Below are 23362 nucleotides of genomic sequence, written 5' to 3' on the forward strand. Positions count from 1 at the left end.
TATAATGTTTTTAAAATATGGCTATTGAAGGAACAACCTTAAGTATTTGTAAACTGTGTTAAATAATTTGTTTAAGTGAATAGTGTGATAGTCATTAATCTTCAACAGTTGGAAACACGCCAATTAACCAACACTTAACGTAAGACACACAGTTTTACAAAACAACACATTCATCAACATTTCACTATTAGCATAAGTCACTGGGAGTTTAAACATTTTAGGACTACTCAGCCCCTCAATTGACTAAGACATGTTCAATAAAAAGAAAAAAACAAAAAAAAAACAAAGCAGACCATATCAGCAGAAAAAAAATTGTTGTATTTTTACTCTAAGACTATATACAGAACGCATGCATCCAGCTAAATCCGCAATGCTGCGTTGAATGCAATGTTTTGTTAACATTTATAAAGCAAATTTCATGAACGACGATTCCGAGTAATATGTGTGTGCGATTAAACATTGCAGGACATTGAAACTGACATGAACGCTTGTTTACATTCTTGCCTGGCTTTGAAAACGCAGCACTTGATACTAAATACCAATACAGGCTCAAGTTATTGTCCCTATCAAACCAAATCTGGGCATGTCCTTAAGACTTTACTCTTTTTCCCAGCACTACCTCTTAAAATAAACTGTAGAAATAAATAATACAGAAAATATTTTGCTCATAATTGGGCATCAAATTTGCTCTAAACAGTATTTAATTTAACAGAACATTTAACGGATACACAACGTTAAAGCATAATCAATAATACGGAATTTTCTGAGGTAATATTACCTGAAGGTGAACAAGTGATGTATGAAGAAAACAAAATAATCCCGACAGAATTAAGAAGGAAGCTAATTAGCTTATACTATGCCTCGCTTCCGTCACTTTTTCAAGCTGCTTTTAATTGTGTAAATATTGTTGTAATTGGTAAAGTTTTGTTACCGTTACATAAGATGAAAGGTGAATGCCAAATGCATGAAGGTGGCAAAATGCGTTTGAAGTGTGGAAGAAGCCGAAGACAGTTTGAGAAAGGTTAAGAAACAGCACCACATTCGGCTCTTTTCAACCTAACGTGTATTTGGTTCAGTATAAGTGTATACTTCCAAATATAGTATCACATTTCAATTTTGGAAAAAAAAGCAAAACGGTTATAATATATAGCAATTAGCAAAACAGAAACGAGCAAAGTTCAAAAATGCTGTATACACTTGAAATAAACGTTTGCATGACGGCAAATAAAACAGCAGCTTCTCTAAATTTAACTTAATGTGATGCATCTCACATAGAAAAACAGCGCATTCTTTTTTCGCTAAATAGAAGCACTGTTGATGAATCAATTAGTTTTCTTCGATAAAGATTCAATTGTGCCAGACTCATTAGATAGGACGGTGAGCTATGAGAGAAATGAATGATTGAATATGAGAAATAATGTAGAGGGATTTTCACTTCCAAATGAATCAGTCGACCCTTGAATGCAATAAATAAGCTATTTTTCTGCGAGTTCTCCCTGCTTGAGTTTAAGAGATTACTTTGGACAGCATTGAATACAATAGGGCCATAGTCCAGGAGTCACTCTTTACCTGCACTTAAATTGTTCTCAAAATGCATGGTTGTCTGTCATCTGTTTACTTTTAAAGTATTTTAATATAAAATTCTTATAATATTTAATACATAGTCCACTATCTGACGTATTTCGCCTATGTGACCCCAAAAATATATTTATAAAGTCTCATAACGGCTGTATCCTTATAATAACTTGATCAAAAAATAATTAATACAAACCAGGTAAAACGAAAGTATACATTTGCTATCGTACACGGCGATGATTCAAAATAAAGAAGTCTTTTCGAATAAAACACATATTGTATTTCCTAGTTATAATTTTGTACATCATGTATAGGCTGGAAACAAACAAAAACGCGTCAAACGTACAACAATCAACACGCAATGAAAAAAATCGCGATATTCATGTATGTTTAAATCCATTGTACTTCGTGCGTCAACGAATGTGAACATTATTAGAAACCCTGCTGTGCATGTATATAGAGTTTTCGATATTAGAAAGCAGCATACTTTGTACAAATGTCAATTATTCAATGTATGTTAAGACATTTACCAATATTCATATACTTTATTAATACATTCATATATTTTCATTTGTTAATTACTGATCTAACGATCGCCATGCATTTTTCTAATTCTAAATATTTCTGCAATGATCATTGGTCATCTTGCTCTATTTCATTGAGTGTATGTCATGGTTGTGCTTTGAAATGAACGTCTGTTCAGTTCTGTTCTGTCCATGTTAGTGTATAAGGTTTTTATCGTAAATGCTTTGATAAAGCTTAAGACATATGAAAATCGGAAAATCACGAGAGGAGTTCATCATGATTAGATTATAGCTCTTTTCTTTTATTCTTACCATTCTGATCAGCCATCCAAGATTGTTAAGCGCGGGCCATCGTAATGATTTATACGCAACTGAGATTTTTGGGAGGAATAAACGACGTCTGGGACACAAACCAGAAGCTTATAATGTTACCATGCCAAAGCAAAAAGTGGCCAAAACAAGAAAATCGTAACAGTGATACATTTGTATCAATGTCAGATTTACTGACCGTTACAAGGCGGTGCCTAACAATCCTTGATAAACATACCTATATATTTTATATATATGTAGTATGTATGCACTGTGCTGTTTGTGGAGTTTTGTGCTGTTCTTCCATGTTTCTTGTTTGTGATTTTTTTGTTTTTGTGTTCTATGTCTTTGGCGTTTACCCAGTGCCATTAAACCGGGTTTATGTTTAAACTTTTTGCTACTGAGCTTGTTTCTGTAGTTTTTCACACAAGTATTAATGTACACATCAAGATCCAAACGCCAGAACCTTTTTATGTTACCATGTCAGAGCAAAACGCAGCTACAAACAAGATAATCGCAACAACGCAACATTTGTCTCCATATCAGGTGTATGTACAAATCAAGAATTCAACGCCTCGCGGAAAAATTGCAACAAAGTTTGAAAACACTTCTTACTTCATACTAAGTCACACTTCTTAGGTAGTCTAGTATTTCGATTCCTAGGCTTTATAGTCCTATGCGCAAGAGACAATTGTTTTACAACATTCAAATAAGTTTAAATATCAATCGCATACACCATGTTATATATATACAATATGCACATAACAATGATCTGCTAAATACAACTAGACATTCAGAAACATCACGGTAACTTAAAAGAAAATTGCGAATACATGCTACAAATCCTGATCTATCCGCTATGATCCACAAGACGTTTGCATGTTAATTTGTACAGACTGATGACGTTAATACAGATTTGTCACTTCTGCGATTTTTCTATTTCTGGCCACTTTTTGCAATGAAAATGTAAATTTTCTAGTATCTGCTTTTTTGTCCCAGGCGTCTATCATTTCTCTTAAAATGTCAGCCGCATATAGATCATTACAATGATTATACGCTTAACAGCCTTTATTGCTGATCCTTTGTCAGAGAATAGCAATGATAAAAGCACTTTGCTATGATACATGCATGAAATATCAGATTTAAAAGCTATAAACACACGGGAAAACCGCAATTGCATTGCACTTGTTAGTTATTGTCCATTTGACGTTGTTTTTATTCTCTTTATTATTATTTGTTATATATTTCTCAAACTCTTTGCCTCATATTCTACTGAGATATACATACCGATTATGTTGGAATTGTCAACGTTACTTTGGATTATCCCTCAAACAAAGTACTAAGCCGTGTCCCTGCAGTAGAAGAATACATTATCATCAATGGAAATGAACTGTTTGCGACAGTATACTTATTTACTTGTTATTTTCCTCCTTTATTCATGTTGACCTCCTGGTTTGCAAAATGATACAATCGTGATAAGAGTCTATAGTTTTAAGCCTTAAAGTTGACTTAGGTGCACTATATCAGATAGTTGTCATTATATGATTTTATCATACCTTTGAGGAGTTAGCTCTGCTGCACTGGCCAGATTTATTTCCTGAGTAGATGGTATCTGTACCTGGTCGTTCAGTACGTGAAGTAAGACTATCAGTTAATGATGTGTTCAACAAGGGGTGTTCATACTTTAGGTGACATTGTCTTCAAATGCGTACTGACTCGGCATATTTACTTTATTTTGTATTCATTGATACGTGTTGGGACAAGACATATATTTAGTTCTCATAAACTGATTAAAGGCCTAAATTAATTTAAGTGTTTATTGATCAATCCAAGGCCGATTATTTATCAAAAGTAAACATGTTTTAGTACTGTCCATTTTGTGGTTCTTGTTTGGGACAACTTCGTTTGTTTACATATTACCTTAGACAGAATTTTGATAAATGTTAAAACAAGTGAGAAGTTGAGTACTTTTTAACCAATCACAGACCATAGTTAACTCCTGATTGTCCTCAGGCAGCAACACCAGCATATATAAATAAGACAGTGAATATTATATGAATTGTGTATTTGTTGTTTTGCGATGTTGCGAGTTTCTGTTTGAGTATCTGTTAGGCCTTAGCTTGCTCCTCTAAACTGGGTCCTCGTACTAAATGGCTATTAAGCTTGTATATTAACTTCTATTGCAAATTTTAACAAATAATTTACTTATGCACACACATTATAGTTCATATAAGGCAATTAACAGCACGATGCTTTTATTTTCGTCGAGAGCTTTTGCGTCATTTGATATGTGATTATTGTGCTGGAGAGAAACAAAACACTTTAATAGTTAGATATTTCTTCTTTATGTGGATTGTTTTATTAACGAGGTTATATTTAGCTAAGACCAAACGGAACTTTAGTCCAAGTATTAGAAAAAGATGTATTGCACTAGACAATTTTTTCGGAATAAAGATGAGACAAACCATACCTACTTAACGTCTTTTTTACCATACCTACTTAACGTCTTTTTTAAATCCAGAACAAAGACTTTATTGCAGCTTTAAGAAGCTAGAGTTTCCTATCTTTTAATTAACAGTGGGAGAAAGCCGAATTTGATTGATTTATTGGCCTAGAATAGGAAATCCCATTTACGTTTATTGTGCGAAATTTCACTTGTTTCCGGATATGGTAGACAGCCGTTCCCTGAACAGATAACAAAACCATCGTAATGGTAGCAACATTAACTGTTGCTAAGATAGTTGTTGAAAGAAAAGGTACATTATAATAAATTGTACTTAAACACAATTGATGTTACAAATCAGCTTATTTTCAAAGTGCATGGAGTCATTATTGGTAAAATATTTCAGAATGTACTTATTTATCGTTATCTGGTTACGCCATGAATAACACAACGCAAATTATAAGATTTGTATTTCCAAGTCAAGTGTAATAAGGTTCTACAAACACTGTGATTGTATATGCCTTCGGGTGTTATTAAAGTTTAAATTTGTTTTTAAACATTGCAAAATGTTCGATACATTGCACTTGACTGACATAAATATCAATACATTTGAGCTTTTTTGTGTTGTAAAAATGTGGGGAAATCCAAAGAAAATAAACATCTGAGGCATACAAATTGTGTTTTTTTTACTGTACCTTTTTGAGCTGGGCAAATTTACCACAAAAAATAGGAGGGGTAGGGGGACAGAGTATCGCATATCTATTGTTTGGATACATACGGATCCGCCGGAAAATTCAAAATGTTTCAAACTAGTCAATAAATAATGTCGGGAGCATTCTTGGTGATAAGAAAATATTGCAAAACTAGTAATTAAACTTCACTTCCTATTCTTAGAGCACATCTGTGCTTTAACGCAAATGTATCTTAAACCCACATGTATTTAAATGTTTTGGTAAACTTTGCTTAACCCACAATCCAGCGGAAACATGTATGAAAATATTCATGCATTATATTTGCTAAAGATTTCACATGGAAATAAAGCATAAAACCTGTCAACACTATATCGATATCTATGTATTTTGTCATGCAACCCTACTTTTGCATTGTGGCGATACCTTGAATAACAAAAATACCAAACAAATCTACCTGATGACCCCACTAACTGCGTAAAGAGAATACTGATTGTTCTAATTCATTTATTATCTATTGCAGAAAGATGTCTCTAGGTATTCTTACATCCAAGCTTCAAGCTCTGAAATCCCTCAAAGACCACGAATACATTCAGCGTATCAAGGACCACGACTATTTGCAGACCATCCATGATGTCAAGCGAAAAATAGTACCGGACACCGACCCATCCGATTTAAGTCATGTGGGGACTCAAAAATCTCGAGCCCAATTGATACGGTTAAGTGCCGCTGTTTGTGGTATTGAACTTTGCTATGCCGCTGAGACGGCTTTTGTAAGTCCTATTTTGCTGAAACTTGGAGTTCCTGTTGCCTTTATGACACTGGTATGGTGTTTAAGCCCTCTGTTAGGCTTTTTCCTGGTACCAATCATGGGATCTCTTAGCGATAGGTGTCCTCTTAAGCTTGGGCGAAGACGTCCGTTTATACTGCTGTTTTCTGTCGGTATTATCATTGGACTAGTATTAGTTCCAAATGGCGAGACATTTGGTATTCTTGCTGGCGATACTGGAACACCTATCTCAAATCAAAATGTAACACCGATCGATGCGAAAATTATACGCAGGATAAACTCAACTGATAATCTGGTCATATTTGAAAACGGAACTTCCGCCATTTTGCGGTCAGGTTTCAGTCCTGACTGGCCATCAATGGTGAAGTTGCCTCATAAGCATGTGATAGGAATTTTGCTGACTGTTCTGGGTGTGGCAATGCTGGACTTCAACTGTGACGCCTGTCAATCACCCTGTAGGACATACTTGTTGGACATCAGCGTTCCAGAGGACCATTCACGTGGTCTGACGTCTTTCACTGTCATGGCTGGAATGGGCGGAAGTGTTGGGTACCTGATGGGTGGAATTAACTGGGAGGCGACTAGTTTTGGAGCTGCTCTCGGTGGCCATGTCCGGGTGGTATTTACAGGAGTCCTTTTGATGTTCATTGTATGTGTAATACTTACCGTGACAAGTTTTAAGGAGGTTACCTTAAAGGAGCTTGGCGTTCCAAAGGAGCAGTTGCAAAAAAAAGTTAAAAGGGTGAAGAAAGCGAAATACCGCAAATTTGTCAATGAAAGTTCAGAAGATGATACTGATGAGGAAGGAGAATGTGTTAAAGAAACGAATGTTTCATATGGAACACTTGGTTCAAATGGTTGCGCAAATAACGTTCATTCTGGGAATGAAAAAAATCAAGATGGCAACTACGCTATCGATATGCCAGACACACAAAATACCAATTCCGTTCCAGATACAAATGGTAATCGTATGGAAATGACACAAACCACTAATATTGTTTCTGAAAGTATAATAAAAGAAGTGTCACTTAAGACATACTTACGATCCATTATCAAAATGCCAAAATCTTTGCTAATTTTGTGTGTTACAAATCTGTTTTGCTGGATGTCGCTAGTCTGTTATTCCCTGTATTTCACCGACTTTGTGGGCCAGTCAGTGTTTGGGGGTGACCCACGGGCACCTGCCGGAAGTCCACAACATGATCTATATAACGACGGTGTACGTTTTGGTTCATTCGGAATGTCTCTGTACTCATTAGCTTGCGCTCTCTACTCAATGGCTGTTGAGTATCTTGTTGACAAGTTTAGTAAGTAACTTAATATAAGGTTGTTGTAAAGTATATATAATTAGGCCAGATTCGGTTATACAAGACAAAGTGAAAGTCAAAGTTAAGATTATTTCTTTGTAAAAATGAAATGAAAACTGGAATTCTAATTTTAGCTTACTATTTATGAAATTGATCTTTGAGGACAACATCGTTGCATAATGATATATTGAACTTATATACCCTTATTAGATATAACGTAATGGATCATACAATTGATAAAATGTTTCGCATCACTAGTGTTTTGTCTAAAAGTCGAAATAAACTTAAACATAACTATTTTTATATAAATCGTAACAGAAAACATACAATGTATTCTGATTGCAAAAGTGAATTTTGTTCTTATTTGTGACAAATATTTGTTCCAACTAATAGCAAGAGTCAAGCTATACAACACAAACTGTAAAGTAGTTCAATATGGCAGAACACAACCATATTAGGTATACATTACGAGTATTGGAATATAGCAGACAATGCATTCTTACCTCCATTCTTTCACTTTAGAGGCTAAGCCAGTGTATGTGTGCGGGCAGTTAGTTTACACTGTTGGGATGGTTGTGATGGCGCTAAGCCGGCATCCTGCGGCCGTCATTATCCTGTCCCCCTGTGCCGGTATCATGTACGCGACCCTCTTCACCATGCCATACCTGCTCGTCGCCAGATACCATACTAGCGGCAGGGTAAGACAAAGAACGCTTATATTCTCTATTCGTAAACATGTGTACTTGAGACGCAGGCCGCGATATTCATGCGATTAGCTTGGGTCCCAATATCACAAGGTAATATCAATCTCAGTCCAGGCACAGTATTTCTATACTTATAGCTATTGGTGACCAGTACATCAAACATCATTTCAGGCCAAACATAGAAAAAAAATCCTGTGGAGTTCATTAACATCATTAAGATCATCTGATCGATTTGAAAACATAATTATCAATTTCAAAATCAGACACTGCGTTTATGTATCACTCTGCACTATCAAATGATTGACATATTGTTTTAAAGAACAGTTGACTTTTTCAAATAATCTTCTAAATTTCATGTGGGAAAACAACATTTAAGTTTCAAAATTATAATATAAAACACCACGGTTACTTACCTTCACAAAAATCCTATGACATAGGAAGGTCAAACAATTATAATCGAATAAAAACATAATTAACCTTTTCAAAAACATAGTTGCGGTAAAGTCATGGAACGAAACATCACATTGATGTGGCCTTTTATTGAAATAGATTTTCAGCAAAACTTTCAAACGTTATAATGACATACTAATCCAGTGGCAAATGAATTGTATTTAATAATTAAACAAAATAACGGGTGGCAGGCTCAGAAATTGCAATGTCCTGTGGATAGTGATTAAACTGCTAGTAAAATTTGCAAATTGTCCTGACCAGTCAAATAAAACTTGTTTGGTATTTAACAGTGTCAGGTAATAAACCGAATGCCGTAAACCGCTCTTGAAATTTGGATGATTTAACGCTTCAGTATTGTTCAAATGATAATTAAGTAATGTTAGATCCTTGTGCTGTTCTTTCATTAATATTAACTATTCGATTACTTCACCTTTTGAAAAACATCGTCGCCAACAGAAATGTATTGGAGAGTCAATATGGAATATCCGTTGATGTATCGAACTTCTCATCGATCGTTACACTGTGGACTCTAGCTTTATCCATCAAGTCGTCAACGGAAATGACTCAGAATCTTGAAACTTCGTTGAAATGGTATATCACAGTTGGATTTCCTTCTTGGCGATATTTGAATAAACGACTGTCACAAGGATGATGATTTACATTTTTCAAACAATTACTGTAACTCATATTTCTTTAAAATGATTACATGAGAGATCTTTAAGATAAGAAAAACCACTTTAAGAGTTAGATTTGATCTAAAGAACTATTGCTACATCACTGCGTCTTCTTTCTATATGGTATTGTTCAAATATTCCAAATATAACCAGCCTTAATTGTTAATTTTTGGTTGCTTTAAGCGGTACACAACAATTGCATTGTAAATCATTATTTTGATGGGGATGATTATAATAACACACAGAAAACATATAAGGTAGTAAAAGACACGTATTGTTTAATACGAAGATCATTGACAATGACATCGTTTGGCCATCAGTGAAAGACAATTCAGAAAATAAAACACTGCGGATAGATTGAATAACATAACCTAGAATCAAAACCTAAAAAACGATATATATAAATTTATGCCAGCGCGACTCTACATACCTAAATTCACAAACAAAGATCATGTATTCCAAAATTGCCAATAATGGATCTCTGATTTTTTGCATTTTTGATCTGGAGCTCGGCATGGCTGCCCTCTTTCTGCTGTGCTTTTAACTGTAGGTGTGCTAAGATCTTTAACCCAACGCAAAAAAAACTGAGACATATGATGATATTAAAGAACAAGAAAAAGAATCAGTAACTCAGCTTGCAAATGATACTCCTTTTTCTAAAACAATAATTATGAAATGGCAATTGATCTAGAAAAAATAGATCTTTTTCAAAAGCATTCTGGTCGTAATATAACGAGATAAAACCACGTGGCATTAGGATAGGTACATTGAAAAACCAAAGTAACAAAATCAGGATTACATATTTCCAATTAAATGAACATTTTAATTAATATCTTTGTTTGGACTGAATTTTTACATACATGCATGGTATAAACGAAAGCATACATTCTTCGGTAGAATGGCTGTTATTTAAAACCTTCTTTTTCACAAAGCTTATATATTTAGACAAAGATATTGACATATACGATTCTATGATAAAAGCCATACACTGAAATAGTTGGGGGGGGGGGGGTTAACAAAGAAATGAGATCAAATATAGCCCACTACAGTTAGTGGAAACAAGCTACTTTTTTAAAAGCAATGTTCTCATGTTGATTAAAAACTTTGGTGAAATTCCAACAAACATCATTTAACAGCCCAAAATGAAATTGAGTACACTTTATGATTTTAGCAATTACTAAAGTACTAAAAACATTTACAAACATACAAAAAATTGAAGTGATTGAGAGATCAAGTTGTGAAATTAATATTTCTGTGATATTGGAGCTAGATGTCAATACTGCTCTTGAAATATCCCTGTTGTTGTATTGTCCTTTAGTTTATTATGTAATTATTATAATTACAGTTACTTTATCATATGCAAAACATACCCTTCGTTCACAGTGCGATACATATTTTTAAAGACGTTCTGGCATGCATGCTCATATCAAAGATGAAACTACTACTAAGATATTTCCAGTAGCAAAGGCACACACTAAGTCGACTTTAAGAACACCCAGACGATAATGTTATTACAATTTAAACAGGGAATCTGTACGTATACATAGCTTTGCAGATAAGGATGGTAGGATAAAAGAGTTGTTCCAGAGCATGTGATTAGGCGTCTGAATAATTATATTCCAACAGCTATATTACTATCATATTGCAGTTCAGTGAGTAAGTAGCAGAACTGGATGTTAGAGGTCTGCACTTTCCTCAGTATACATATTATATTGTAGTTCAGTGAATCTTGAGAGGACCTGGAACTGGAATTGAGAGTTATACACTCAACTCTGTAAACATATTGTGTTGCACTTCAGCGAGGCCGGAAGGTACCCGGAAGTGAAGGTCGTAGCTCTAAAACGTGATCTCAATATTGTATACGTAATGTTTTGCAGTTTAACGAAGCGGAAAGAAACCCGTTACTTGAATGGAGAGGACTGCCACATACATACCAATCGTAGAATACATTTGTATTTCAGTTTAGTGAGGCCGGAGAGGACCCGGAACTGGCGGTAAGAGGTCTTGGGACAGACGTGGCACTTGTGAGCTCTATGGTGTTTCTCGCACAGTTCCTACTCTCGCTCTTCATGGGTAGTCTCGTGCACCTGGCGCAAAGTACCGTCCCCATAGTAATTGCTGCGACGATTCTAAGCTTCTGTGGCGCTGTGTGTGCCACACAAGTAACATACTTAGACCTTTGAAAGAGCAATGTTACAATGGAAAACATTTTAGAAATAGGGGTTTTAAGTTTGAATAATGTTCCAAAAAGAAAAATTGTACTTTTAATTTGAATATCGCTTATATTATAAAAAAGTTTCTGACTTTAAGCACGAAATCTCCGGTATAATTGGGATAAAGATTAAAAGAATTGAAAGTATGTAATTTCGAAAGACGTTCTCATGCAACCCTAAAAAAAGTACATGTTAGTGGAGCCTGTTCAACCGTATTACGTTTGCCTTTGATAAAGGGAAAACTTCCTGATTTCAAATCATGTTTTATCAAAATGCAAAAACTGGTGAAATCCAATTTTTTCCAAGAATTAACGATGCTTGCCCGAAAAGACAACGTAAGACACATCAGCAGTGCGTTTGAATGCCGGGAAAAATGTTTCGCCTGAGATATCGTTTAAATAGGTCGTTGATGTCGCAGAGCATCGCTGATCCGTTTACTCATAGGGACCTCTTCAAAACGTTAATGTACCAGCGGTTTCGCTTTTAAACGATGTCCAGAACAGCAAGACTGCACGGTATCAGGAAGCGTACCATTTTGTTCTAGGCAAGCTAATGTGCCTATTAGACCAAAACACATACATAGTATCAGTGTTGTTACTGCGATATTGGACTGAAGTCCATAGTCAATCAAAAACACCAACGGTGGTTAACAGATGAAATTATATCAATTAAACATAAATATTTGACAATCAATTAAAAATACAAAGGTAGAATGTCATGAACCACATTATGGTTTCCTCTTAAAGATTTGAAACTGTGTGTATGGTGACATATGTTGAATTAATGACAACCTTGTAATTGTACAGCAATAAATACATGTACTGTCTTGAATGTTCGTATTATTTTTATTTAAGTTGTGTTACGACAAATTGAAAAAAAAGATATCTTTAAATGCTAATTGTACAGCAATAAATTCATTTTATGTCTTGAATGTTTGTATTATTTTCATTTCAGTTTTGTTACGACAACTTGATAAAATACATCTTTAGATTCATGGTGATTAAAAAAACGTTCCATGTTGTGAATTGATATATATTATCGGTTTAAAAAGGCTGCCACCAAATTGTTTTAAATTTGGATAACCTTTCAAAATAATTAACTAGTTTTATACTAATGACTTCAGGTCATTTTACAATAATAAAAGCTTGACTCTTTGCATTATATTTGTCATCAAAACATATTTGAATCTAATAAGAAAGTATTATTCTTCTAAAGAAATACTGACCGACAGTCATCTGTATGTTTAAGTGTGTTATAAATATGTTTCGCCTCACTGCCTGAGTTGCTGAAATTATTAATCGGATTATAGGATTTCAACTATTTTCTCGTCTAAAATTGTTCGGTAGACCTAAAAAAGTGTGTGTTTTTGTGTCTGACGTAGGTTTCACACAAACGTATGTTCACATCCAGACACAGGTAATCCTATTGCTTCCAACGGTGCCATTACTTGATGCTAATACTACATTATTAAGAAATAAACTTGGTGTTTTTTGAGAATATTTTTCATTGCATGTAACTTGTCTTGCACTAACAATGTTTTATAACTCTTGTTCTGTATCTTGCGGCATATATCATTTGATTACCGCATGACGGTAAGTTACTGAGATGGCCCAAAAATGTATAGTTAAGAAGTTGCAAAGGCTGAGGTTTACAGTATCAAGAAAAACGTCAATGCAAGTATTGATTTTAATTCTAAACAATTCGAACTCTTTAAATGTCTTTAACTGAAGATAAAAGGTTTAAGACAGACTTTTTTGAGTTGACAATGTACTGATTTTTATTGGGACACAAACACAATCAACAACAGTAATTTAGATTGAATGAATGTCTTAATGCTTTAATTGTATACAAAAATATAATTTACCGTTGTGATAATTAAATTCTTGAAAGCATGGGATTCTTATCGTAAAATAACTAATCAGTTTTGCTAAAGAATGCCCTTATAAAATATCATGCCATCACATTGTTTTCACCCTAACGAATGATTTCTGAATAAGAACTGATATTCCTCTTTTAATTAGAGTATGTGGTAGTGTGTTAGTCGTATGATTTGTTTTATCAAGTAGCTCTATATAAATATTAATTGACACAATTTTATATGGCATTGACCTTAAGTAATTTTTGGGCCAGGTTTGAATGTGTTCACTCGTGTTCAGAGCGTACGACTTTCCTCACGTGCATTTCGGCAGAAAAAAAAATCGTTGTACTTTTCTCATAATGGAAGTAATTGTCGAAAGGGTACCGACTATATATGATATTGTCAACTGAGCTGAACTGAGGGACCAGTTCAAAAATTTCAGAAAAATGCAGTTAATATTTTCCACGTTGCACAATAACATGTGATGCACGTTGTGTTTTAAAAAAATGTTTTAATTAATTGAAAACGAAGTCCACAATCATAACGGTCCTGTAAATTGTTCATTTAAATTATCTGTTTTAAATACCAACATTATCCTAAAAAGCTGAAGGCTACACGGTTCCATTACAAATTATTAAGTATGTTTCTTAATATTCTACACTGAAATTAATCTTAACAAAGATGACATGTCCTAAATATGTCATCATTGAAAAACAAAAAAAAAGTGTTATTGTTGATCTAGACGATCATGTTTTTTTATCAATCTTAATAGCGCCGATTTAATGTCATGCACCAATGGTTTTCAATTTCATTTTCTGATCGCGTCAGAGCCATTGAACGTAGCATAGAAGATAGGGTACAGCTTAATCTGTTGTTAGACGGCGTTGGTAGTTTTGCAGTTCTCAAAACTGTACATAAACAATTCCTATATCTCGTTGGTATAACATCCAGAGAACATTTCGACCAATAAAACGTTGGCAGTGTTGCATATTTCATTATTGCCCGTGAGAAGTTCCAGTAAAACTGAGACTCCTATTTTAAGATATATGTTGTGCATACGAAGGATCTTTCCTTCGATATTGGTAATTTAAGCCGTCATGCATGTGGCATGCCAGCTTTTGCAGCTGTTGTGTGTGTTATCTGCATTTTAAAAACGTTTTACAACTGGCCGCAGCATTGTGAATTTTGTATTATAATGATTTGATTTTATGCAAAACAACGGCTTGGACGTCAGTCATAGACATATGTTCAAGACATATGGCCAAATGCACTAAATTTATGGGTATATAATGTTTAACTTCATGGCCAATTTTGCATAAAGAGAACAATGGCAAATGTGGGAATAATGAAACGTGCAAATTACCAATACGTCCAATAAAAACATAAGGGACCACAAATAAAAAAAATGCATAACAAACATACATGGAATGAACATAGTAGTCGATCCCCTGAAGTTATGGCATTTTTTATCCTATAAAACCATAATGTTTAATGTAGCATCATCATTACGTTAGTGTAGTGTTTGCCCTACATTTTCAGAAAATCAGGGGCGCTAGATTTTTAAAATGTTCAATTTCTTATTTGTGAAGAATCGTTACTTATTGCTGAAGACGACTCTTCATAAGTAAATTGCAATAACTGCGCATGCGCGTATAGTCACGCCTACTGTGTGCATATGCAAAGGCGCGATTTCAGTGTCAACGCTGATTTAAATGACGTCACAATATCTTGCAGTGACTGACAGGTGTTTTTTACAGGGGCACGGAATAATTTTGAAGCTGATGCAATTTATAAAGTAATTTCTTCGTGAATAAGCAACCGCGTCGCTTCGCTGCGCTCCGCTCCTTTAGGTTACTAACGAAGAAATTATTTGATAAACTCTAACTTATACATAATGTTTATTGAAAGGTAGTAGCGGAATATACAAAATGAGTTATATGTCGAAAAGCTAACCAATTAACACATCTTGTTTTCATTCCAACCGTTCAATTGAACAATAAAGGGATAACTTCGTTAATATTTAATGGTCATAGATGACTTTGACCTCCAGGTTCAAACAACCTCCAACTGGTTACAAGTTTAGCTGCAGATTCCATTCGCGGCCTTAAAGTTGACCTAGCTTTCTAATTGCCAATCAGAGCGTTTCCATTTCCATATAGTTTCCTTGCACATAGCAAACACCGCAAACGAATCGACATCGTCTTACTGAAAAGGTAATATAATACAAATGTTTGGTAAAATCAAATTGAATGAAAGGAATAAAGCAAATGTAGCCTAATAATCATGTCAAATCTACAAAGGCACAGGGCACGTATGATACAAGTCATATTGATAACATGTATATGACAACCTATCCATCAAGTATACAAACATTACATAAATAATACAATGAAATTAACATGGACAAGCCTAGTAGTCAAAAATGCAAAAATAAGTGTAAAGGTTCACAAGGCAGGGCCCCTAATGACAATGAACTATATAATAGACACAGTCTTATTAACATTACATTCACAAATACACAAACTAACATCATTGCACATAAATCAAGCCTTGATAAATAACATGTATTAAAATAATTGTGAGATCTATTAATGCAGTAAATATATTCATATGGTATAACAGTAGGTTTGTTTACTTACGTCGGAGTGATATTTCTGAAATATATTATTACAATTGTTTGAAAAATAGCATATATGTCTAGTTCATAATATAAATGTAAATAGGTGTATTTGATGTTTCATCTGCACCACTACTGAGTATATATTCAACCATTTGCAATGGTATAATCTATCATAACATACTTCAAATACACTGTACTTTACGTGATATACATATAAGACATTGTTGATAAACACGGCAAAATACCGACCGGTCTATATAGAGATTATACCAGTAAAGTGAAGTGAGTCACAAACAAGACAAGGCCGACAAACCCGGCCAAGACCGGCCTTATATCAGTAAAACAGAATTGGTTTACATTGTATACATAACCCTACAAATGTTGTCCTTACCTTTTTCAATAGACATGCTTATTTACCCTTTGCAAATTGTGTATATATTTACGTTGAAAAACTGCACAACACTTAGATTGATTCTACCTTTATGAAATAGGTAAACTAACCTCTGCGATATCTTCCTTTTGCTATGAGAGTTCTGAAGTATGTTCGGTAATGTTGACAGAATTTGGCTAGTTTTTCACCGGCAATTTTGATGACATCATCATGTGACATCAGAACAGGATCGATCTTTGAGTCAAAGTCTAATGTCATATTTGTCCTTCCCTATAACATTCATATATCTATTTGTATCGAGGTATTATCTTCTGTTAGTTTTAGAATGCGTTAGAATTCTTATTTATTAATCAACTTTTACGTATTTGACCCAAACTGGGACAATCGTATTACTATACTTAACAAATGAAGGCAATTTATGCCAAAACTCGCCCATTATCGACCAAAGTCGGCTAATATGAGTTCTGACGTTTAGGTTGGCTACTAAACTCGACAAATACGGTATAAGAGGAATGGAACATTTTCGTTGGTTGTCGAAACTCGCACTTAAACGAAAATGCTGAACATTGTATACATATATTTTAAAAGGTAGCTAAAAAAATCCGTTTAACTGAAAATTGTGTGTCATGTTTAAAACATATTTTGGAATTACTAGCTTATTAAATACTTCAACCACTTTGTACTCTTTGATAGTACAGTTGTATTTAACCTGTTGGTGGATTTTATGGCAAATATTTTTTCGAAACCGACAAAATAAACGAATATGGTGAACTTTTGACAAATGATTTACGAAATAATCACGAAAAGATATGCTTCCGTATTCTGTACAGTGCAGTCGTCTTCATTCATATGTAAAAAGATGCGTGTCAAAATCAGCAAATCCCAGTCTAGAACAGCAGAATCCATGAAAGAAAAGGGATATAAGCTTAAAAACTAACTAAAGGTAAGGAATTTTAATAATTTTAACCAAAATGTCGTAACATAAATAATAGTTCATTTAAAAAATACTCATTATTTAGGTGATTTCATATTGGCCGAGTTATTTGCTCCCAGTCAGCAGTATTGGCCTTTGCCCTTCGGACCAATACGAAATCGCATAACTTATAACATTATGATATTAATATTTATAAAAAACATCTAACACATGTACTTTTTGCTGAAATGTACGTTCATTTGGATCTAACATAACTGGAGACTTTAGTTCCAAAAAAGCGTTAAATTATTAACGTCAGTACAATATTGGTATTTATATTGGCATTTAATATTGAAAGAAACCCTGCGCCTAAACTTAATGATTTCGGAAAGTATGTATGTATTGGATTTAGAGTTCTATTAAAAATATTATGGTCCCTAAAATAGTCAGTATTTTGTAGACTCTACCTCGGTTCCTTCCTAGTGCCGATCTTAGTGTTCAGGCAAATACACTATGTTGATATGGCAAAATTACGATGTTGTTATTAATGTATTATTTGCAATACATTTAATCACACTCGTCCGGACGATAAGCTCTGACAAACAGGGTATGCCGGTGATAAGTATCATAAATAAATGGTTAAAGAGTCAAGGCCGATCTGTCATTATATACGCACTTCTTTGAACAATAAACTGTTTTAAATAGTTTACTAGATTGTAATTATCTGGTCAATTTGCATCTATATGTCTTGTTTAACAGACTTAATTCGTTGATTTTTTTATAACGATATGTTATAAACTGAATCGGGCAAATCTTGTCAGGCCTTGCATCAATTAACATTGTTTGTTAAACCATTTAATAAAACCGAAGCATTTCTTTTTGTAATACTGGCTGATTAGCGCCGAAATACCTGGGCATATATATCTGGAGTGGCATATGGAACTGGAGCTTTTGACAAAAGGCACAGCTGTCTACGAATGTCCTTGAATGCGACATAACCCTGAAAAACAATGTCAGGTTTTTTTTCCATATGAACTTTATTTAGACAAACAATGTCGAAGTATATGTGTTGATTCATTGCTTTATTGTTTTAGTTTGTTAAGGACTTTGTCTTTGACTTTGGGCTATGTCCGACTTTCCGTCCGTCTGTCCATCTGGAGCCATATCTCAGTTATGGTTTAATATATTGTGTTAAACCTTTATAGAAATGTATCATATAGATCGAATGAGTCATATCTTGGTTTGTCATATTTTGTTGAAACTTCATATGCAATTATTTATGGATAATTATCGTCATGAGGACTGGCAAAAACATATCCCTGATGCTTACATGCGTATACACTGTTTTTGTGTAACAATTTTGGCATTAAGGCAAGTGTTTGAACCATAAAACCTGGTTTAAAGGGCTGGAAATGTAATCTTTATTTGCATGGTTTGTTAAGTCCTGGTTGTAATCTATGTTCAGATTTATAACTCAATACTCTTTTTACCCTAATGCAATCAACTGTTTTGGTTAAAAGTAAAGCACATATACAATACACAACTACAATTATATATGTAATTATGTAGCTTACTACAGTAATACCGGTCCACCTGGTTTGCTCAATCGGTAGAGCGATGGACTGTGAATCGGATAACCCGGGTTCGATTCCCGGGCGGAGCAGGTCACTTCTGTTGTGACTGGTTATGAAATCCTTTCTACGACCATTCGCACTGTACCACTGCCCCTGGCATGTACAGAAGTTGTCAGTTCCTTGCAGAGATGAAGACACCTTGTACTGTTTAACCGCCTGATAGTCTGCCCTGGATAGGTGTGCGGTGGGTTAACTGTCACTCTGGGACCCTTCAATGTGCCAACGCCGGGACCCGGAGTATAAACTACTAACACCACCACCTACAGTAATACCAAAGACAATTCATTGCTCATACCGTGTTGAAGTCATGGAAGTTGACAGTTGCTTCATGACCTTTATACATCGAAACATCTCCAATAACGACGGTAACTGTGTTTTCCAGGGTGTCGTGAACTATATCTTGAGCAATCTCAATACCTTCATTGGAAACGTGTACAAGGCGGTATGTCTGTAAAGAAACATAAATGGTCCGTTCAATTTAATTGAGTGAAGCTATCAAATGGTGTGGAATATGACAACGTTTCAATGTTTATTGTTCAGGGTTCCTACTTCATTTGAGCATTTACATTACTATCGTAAAAACATGGCACAGACATGAATTCGTAAAATTCATATTAAGCATACACAAACATATATTCAAGATAACAAACTGTGAGGATGGATACGTATGAAGTTATTAAACATTGGGTCATCGGATGTGGTTGTTTTCCCCAAACACCATTACTTTGCACACTTAACTTTACAAGCATAAAGAAGAAATATCATTATTTAAACCACTCGAAATATAGCAATATTTAAGTTTTAACGCACAATGTACACGTATGAATACACGCAGTATCAAAGTGCACTCACATTCTTTTCAGATGAAACGAGCATCCCCAAACTAACGCACACCAAACCAATCAACAGACAGTTCATCTGAAAGATATTTTTGGATGTTAATATGTAGTGCATTTTAGATACATATGTTTGAAAGTACTTGGTTTAAACAATATTCATTCAAATATTTCAATTACAATGTGTACACAGTTAGAGCATAAACATTAGTTGTTTGCATGGATAACGTTATATGAAAAATATACACGTGATATATGCACAATACAATAAAAATACAGAATAAAGAAGACAGCTTAAAAGCTTATACTATCTAAAATTATTTCTAAATTATTGTAAAAAGACAAGCACAGTTTGGATGCTATGCTGTTGACGAAATTGTCCATCATATAACATATAGTTTATCATGTCCATCTCATAAATGAGTTCTTTTAAATACAAAACTCGTTCAAATAAGAAAATTACACAAACTATACCAGTGTGCTTAGCCAGTTCCTATTATTTGAGATTTAAGATTGCTCGAAATATTCTGCCCTGTTTTCTACTCCTAGTATTATCAGTAAAATTAATCGATACGAATAAACCATTGTTCAAAAATTTAAATCTATACTACAATTTCTGAGTAAGGTTCCTTATGCAAAATGCCACGAAAATCACAAGATAATAATAAAGTGTATCTAATGTAAAAGTAACGTACCCTCGGCCTGTCAGCAACGTTAACAAAAAACAAAAACAATTATATACCGTGTTGATTGTTTGATTGTGAGCTCCTTACTGCTTTATATACCTTTTGATACCACAATATGTCCTTGTAAGTTAAAAAACCGAGTGATTAACAACTTGGAGGTAAGTGCAGAGTTGCACAGATCATGTTGTCTGTTGTGTTTGCAGCTATTTGTAACTACTGAATGTATTATATATTATTGGAGCATCTCAACCGTTCAGATTATATTTTACTCTTGATTTAAGCAAATTGAATGCAATTACAATCGAAATGCTTTTGCTTCCCATGGGTTAAAACGGGGTAGTCTGTAAGAAGGAAGAAGACTTCATTGACTTAATAGCAACGAAACAAGCTCAGAATTAACTGTCACTGCATTGATAGAGGGCGCCTTTGGTGTAAACTTATCAAACTTGGTATAGATGGAAAGTTTTTGTATTTGCTTAGGTCGATGTATAGTGAGGTGAAAATGTGTATTAAACATCTTGGTTCTTTGTCAGATTTCTTTGACAGTAATGTTGGCTTGTTTCAAGGGGAGATTACCTCCCCGATTTGTTTTTCTCTTTTTCTCAATGATATTGAGCTTCAGTTACAACAAGGTTTAAATGCAGGTCTGACAGTTGGTGAGATTTCGGTTTATTTATTGTTATTCGCAGACGATGCAGCTATTTTGTCGGAAACTAAGGAAGGCCTGCAGGAATCATTGAATAATTTATGTACCTATTGTTGTAAATGGAATCTGACGGTCAATGTGGAAAAGACTAAAATTGTGGTGTTTAGAAAAGGTGGTCGGTTAGCTAGAAATGATATATGGACGTACGACGATCAAGCTGTTCAAACTGTCAACTCCTTCAACTATCTCGGTGTAGTATTTTCCTACGGTGGATCTTTTATGCAGGCGGCTAATACACTGGCTGGCAAGGCATTGCGGTCTATGAACTCGCTTAAGGCTTTAATCAAACGTAACCAGGTCCCTTGGTATAATTTTCAACTTGTTTGATGCATTTGTTTTGTCAATTCTTAACTATAATTCAGAAGTGTGGGGCTATATTCAGCCAGAGGTGATAGATAGAGTACATAGGAATTTTGCAAGTGGGTACTTAATGTCAAGCGCTCCACAAATTCATTGTCACTTTATGGAGAGCTAGGCAGATTTCCGCTATATATTAAGAGACATATTCGCGTCATTAAGTATTTTCTTAAATTATACAAAGAGAAAAAAGATAATTGTATCCTCAGGGCAATATTACAGGATCAATTTAGGGATCTTGATGATAATCCACAGACTATAAATTGGGTCTCTAAAGTAAGAAGTATACTTCAGTCAGCGGGTTATGCAGATGTGTGGTTATTCCCTATAAATTCATTTGTCCCCATGTTTAGAAATAGATTAAGAGATATATACATAACTAGTTGGCGAGACACATTCATCGTTGTATTTATATAAGGAAGTTAAACATACGTTCCAATTGTCTAACTACATGGTATTACTGGATAATATAAAATATAGAAATGTTTTAGCTAAACTCATATTGTCCTCGCATAATTTGTATATTGAACTAGGTAGACATAACAACATCCCTAGACAAGATCTAAAATGCACACTGTGTCATTTAAACGATATAGAAGACGAGTTTCATTTTGTTCTTGTCTGCCCAATGTATAGTAATATCCGACAGACCTATATCCCTAGTTACTATGTTAGAAATCCCAGTATGATTAAATTTATATCATTACTAAATTCTGATAAAAAAAAAAACTCTGTTAATAAAATTAGCTATTTTCTGTATTAAGGCTTTTAAGATAAGAGACATAAATATTTGATATATTTTATAAGGCATTCTCACATTATATTGCTGTTAAATGTGTTAGTTTTGTGTATATCATATGTATTGTTGGTATAGTTACCAAAATATCCATATACATTACTTATTTGTTACATGCATTACTTATTTATCACATGCATGCTATTTTTCTTTTTTTTCATTCTGTGTTTATAACGATAAGCTGTATATGCTTAAGTTAAATAAACATTCTGTTCTGTTCTGTTCTGTTCTGATAAAACTATTTTTAAGCTTTGTTGTTCTACTAATGTGAAAGGGAGGTAAATTAACGATATAAGTAATTATATATTTTAACATTGCTTTTGTTCAATTTGTTTCCATGTTGCAGTGTTGTCCTTCCAAATAGAGCATAACTTCCAGCAGATGAATGTAGAACAGATTTCCCATTTTGGAGCGAATAGTATGTGATGAAATAATCCAAATGGTACAAAAGGGGAAATAACTCGGTCAAGTTTGTGAAAATACGCAAATAAATATTTACGTATGCTGTAGAAGTGCATGCCATTTTTTGTTATAACGTTCGAGTTGATTAATCCTATCTCTTCAAAAATATTAGATTTGGAATTCTGACCAATTAAAAAAGTTTGTTATGTGTAAACTGATATCATAAAATTGGTACATATTTTCCATAAGTATTCAAAAGTGCATAAATAGTTCGATATATTTAAAACCTTAAAACCATTTTGACCTTTCAAAGATACATATTAAATAATTGTGAGTTTATACTATGGTAAAGCAGTTCAAGTTCACTTATAAAATTGTGTGTTGCATTGGATCAATATTAAACTTATGATCGTGAATAACATATAGGTCCATTTGATAATTAACTGTATTATATCTTATATATATATATATATATATATTGGTCT

The 23362-nt window shown here is 34.1% G+C and overlaps 2 protein-coding genes across 3 annotated transcripts in view; one reads left to right on the forward strand and one right to left on the reverse strand.

The window, feature by feature from the left end:
• The window catches only part of LOC128235561 (proton-associated sugar transporter A-like), a 45978-nt gene extending 34330 nt beyond the window's left edge, over positions 1 to 11648 (forward strand). Inside the window, exons 2-4 of the mRNA XM_052950374.1 lie at positions 6064 to 7637; positions 8160 to 8335; positions 11427 to 11648. Coding sequence (XP_052806334.1) covers positions 6068 to 7637; positions 8160 to 8335; positions 11427 to 11648 — 1968 coding nt within the window. The 5' untranslated portion in view covers positions 6064 to 6067. The remainder of the gene's footprint in view (positions 1 to 6063; positions 7638 to 8159; positions 8336 to 11426) is intronic.
• Positions 11649 to 15544: 3896 nt separating this feature from the next.
• On the reverse strand, positions 15545 to 20776 carry LOC128233389 (uncharacterized). 2 transcript variants are annotated; one of them, XM_052947043.1, is made up of 7 exons: positions 20716 to 20776; positions 19947 to 20012; positions 19390 to 19542; positions 18371 to 18460; positions 16658 to 16817; positions 16176 to 16190; positions 15545 to 15741 (listed from the first exon to the last, which is right to left on the reverse strand). In XM_052947043.1, exons 2-7 carry the CDS (start codon positions 20010 to 20012, stop codon positions 15671 to 15673), a joined length of 555 nt encoding a protein of 184 aa, XP_052803003.1. In that variant the 5' UTR covers positions 20716 to 20776; the 3' UTR covers positions 15545 to 15670. The 2 variants fall into 2 exon arrangements, with proteins under 2 accessions (XP_052803003.1, XP_052803002.1); XM_052947042.1 differs by lacking the exon at positions 20716 to 20776 and adding an exon at positions 20626 to 20693.
• Between the last annotated feature and the right edge of the window lie 2586 nt (positions 20777 to 23362).

The sequence above is a fragment of the Mya arenaria genome, chromosome 5, assembly GCF_026914265.1.
Source record: "Mya arenaria isolate MELC-2E11 chromosome 5, ASM2691426v1".
Classification (NCBI taxonomy): domain Eukaryota; kingdom Metazoa; phylum Mollusca; class Bivalvia; order Myida; family Myidae; genus Mya; species Mya arenaria.

Coding starts and splice junctions, on each gene's coding strand:
- LOC128233389 (XM_052947043.1), bottom strand. CDS start 20,012: ATGAACTGTCTGTTGATTGGTTTGGTGTGCGTTAGTTTGGGGATGCTC. Junction 18,461..19,389: donor ACTTCCATGACTTCAACACG/GTATGAGCAATG, acceptor ATTGTTTTTCAG/GGTTATGTCGCATTCAAGGA. Junction 16,818..18,370: donor CTCCAGATATATATGCCCAG/GTATTTCGGCGC, acceptor TGAATGTTATAG/GGAAGGACAAATATGACATT.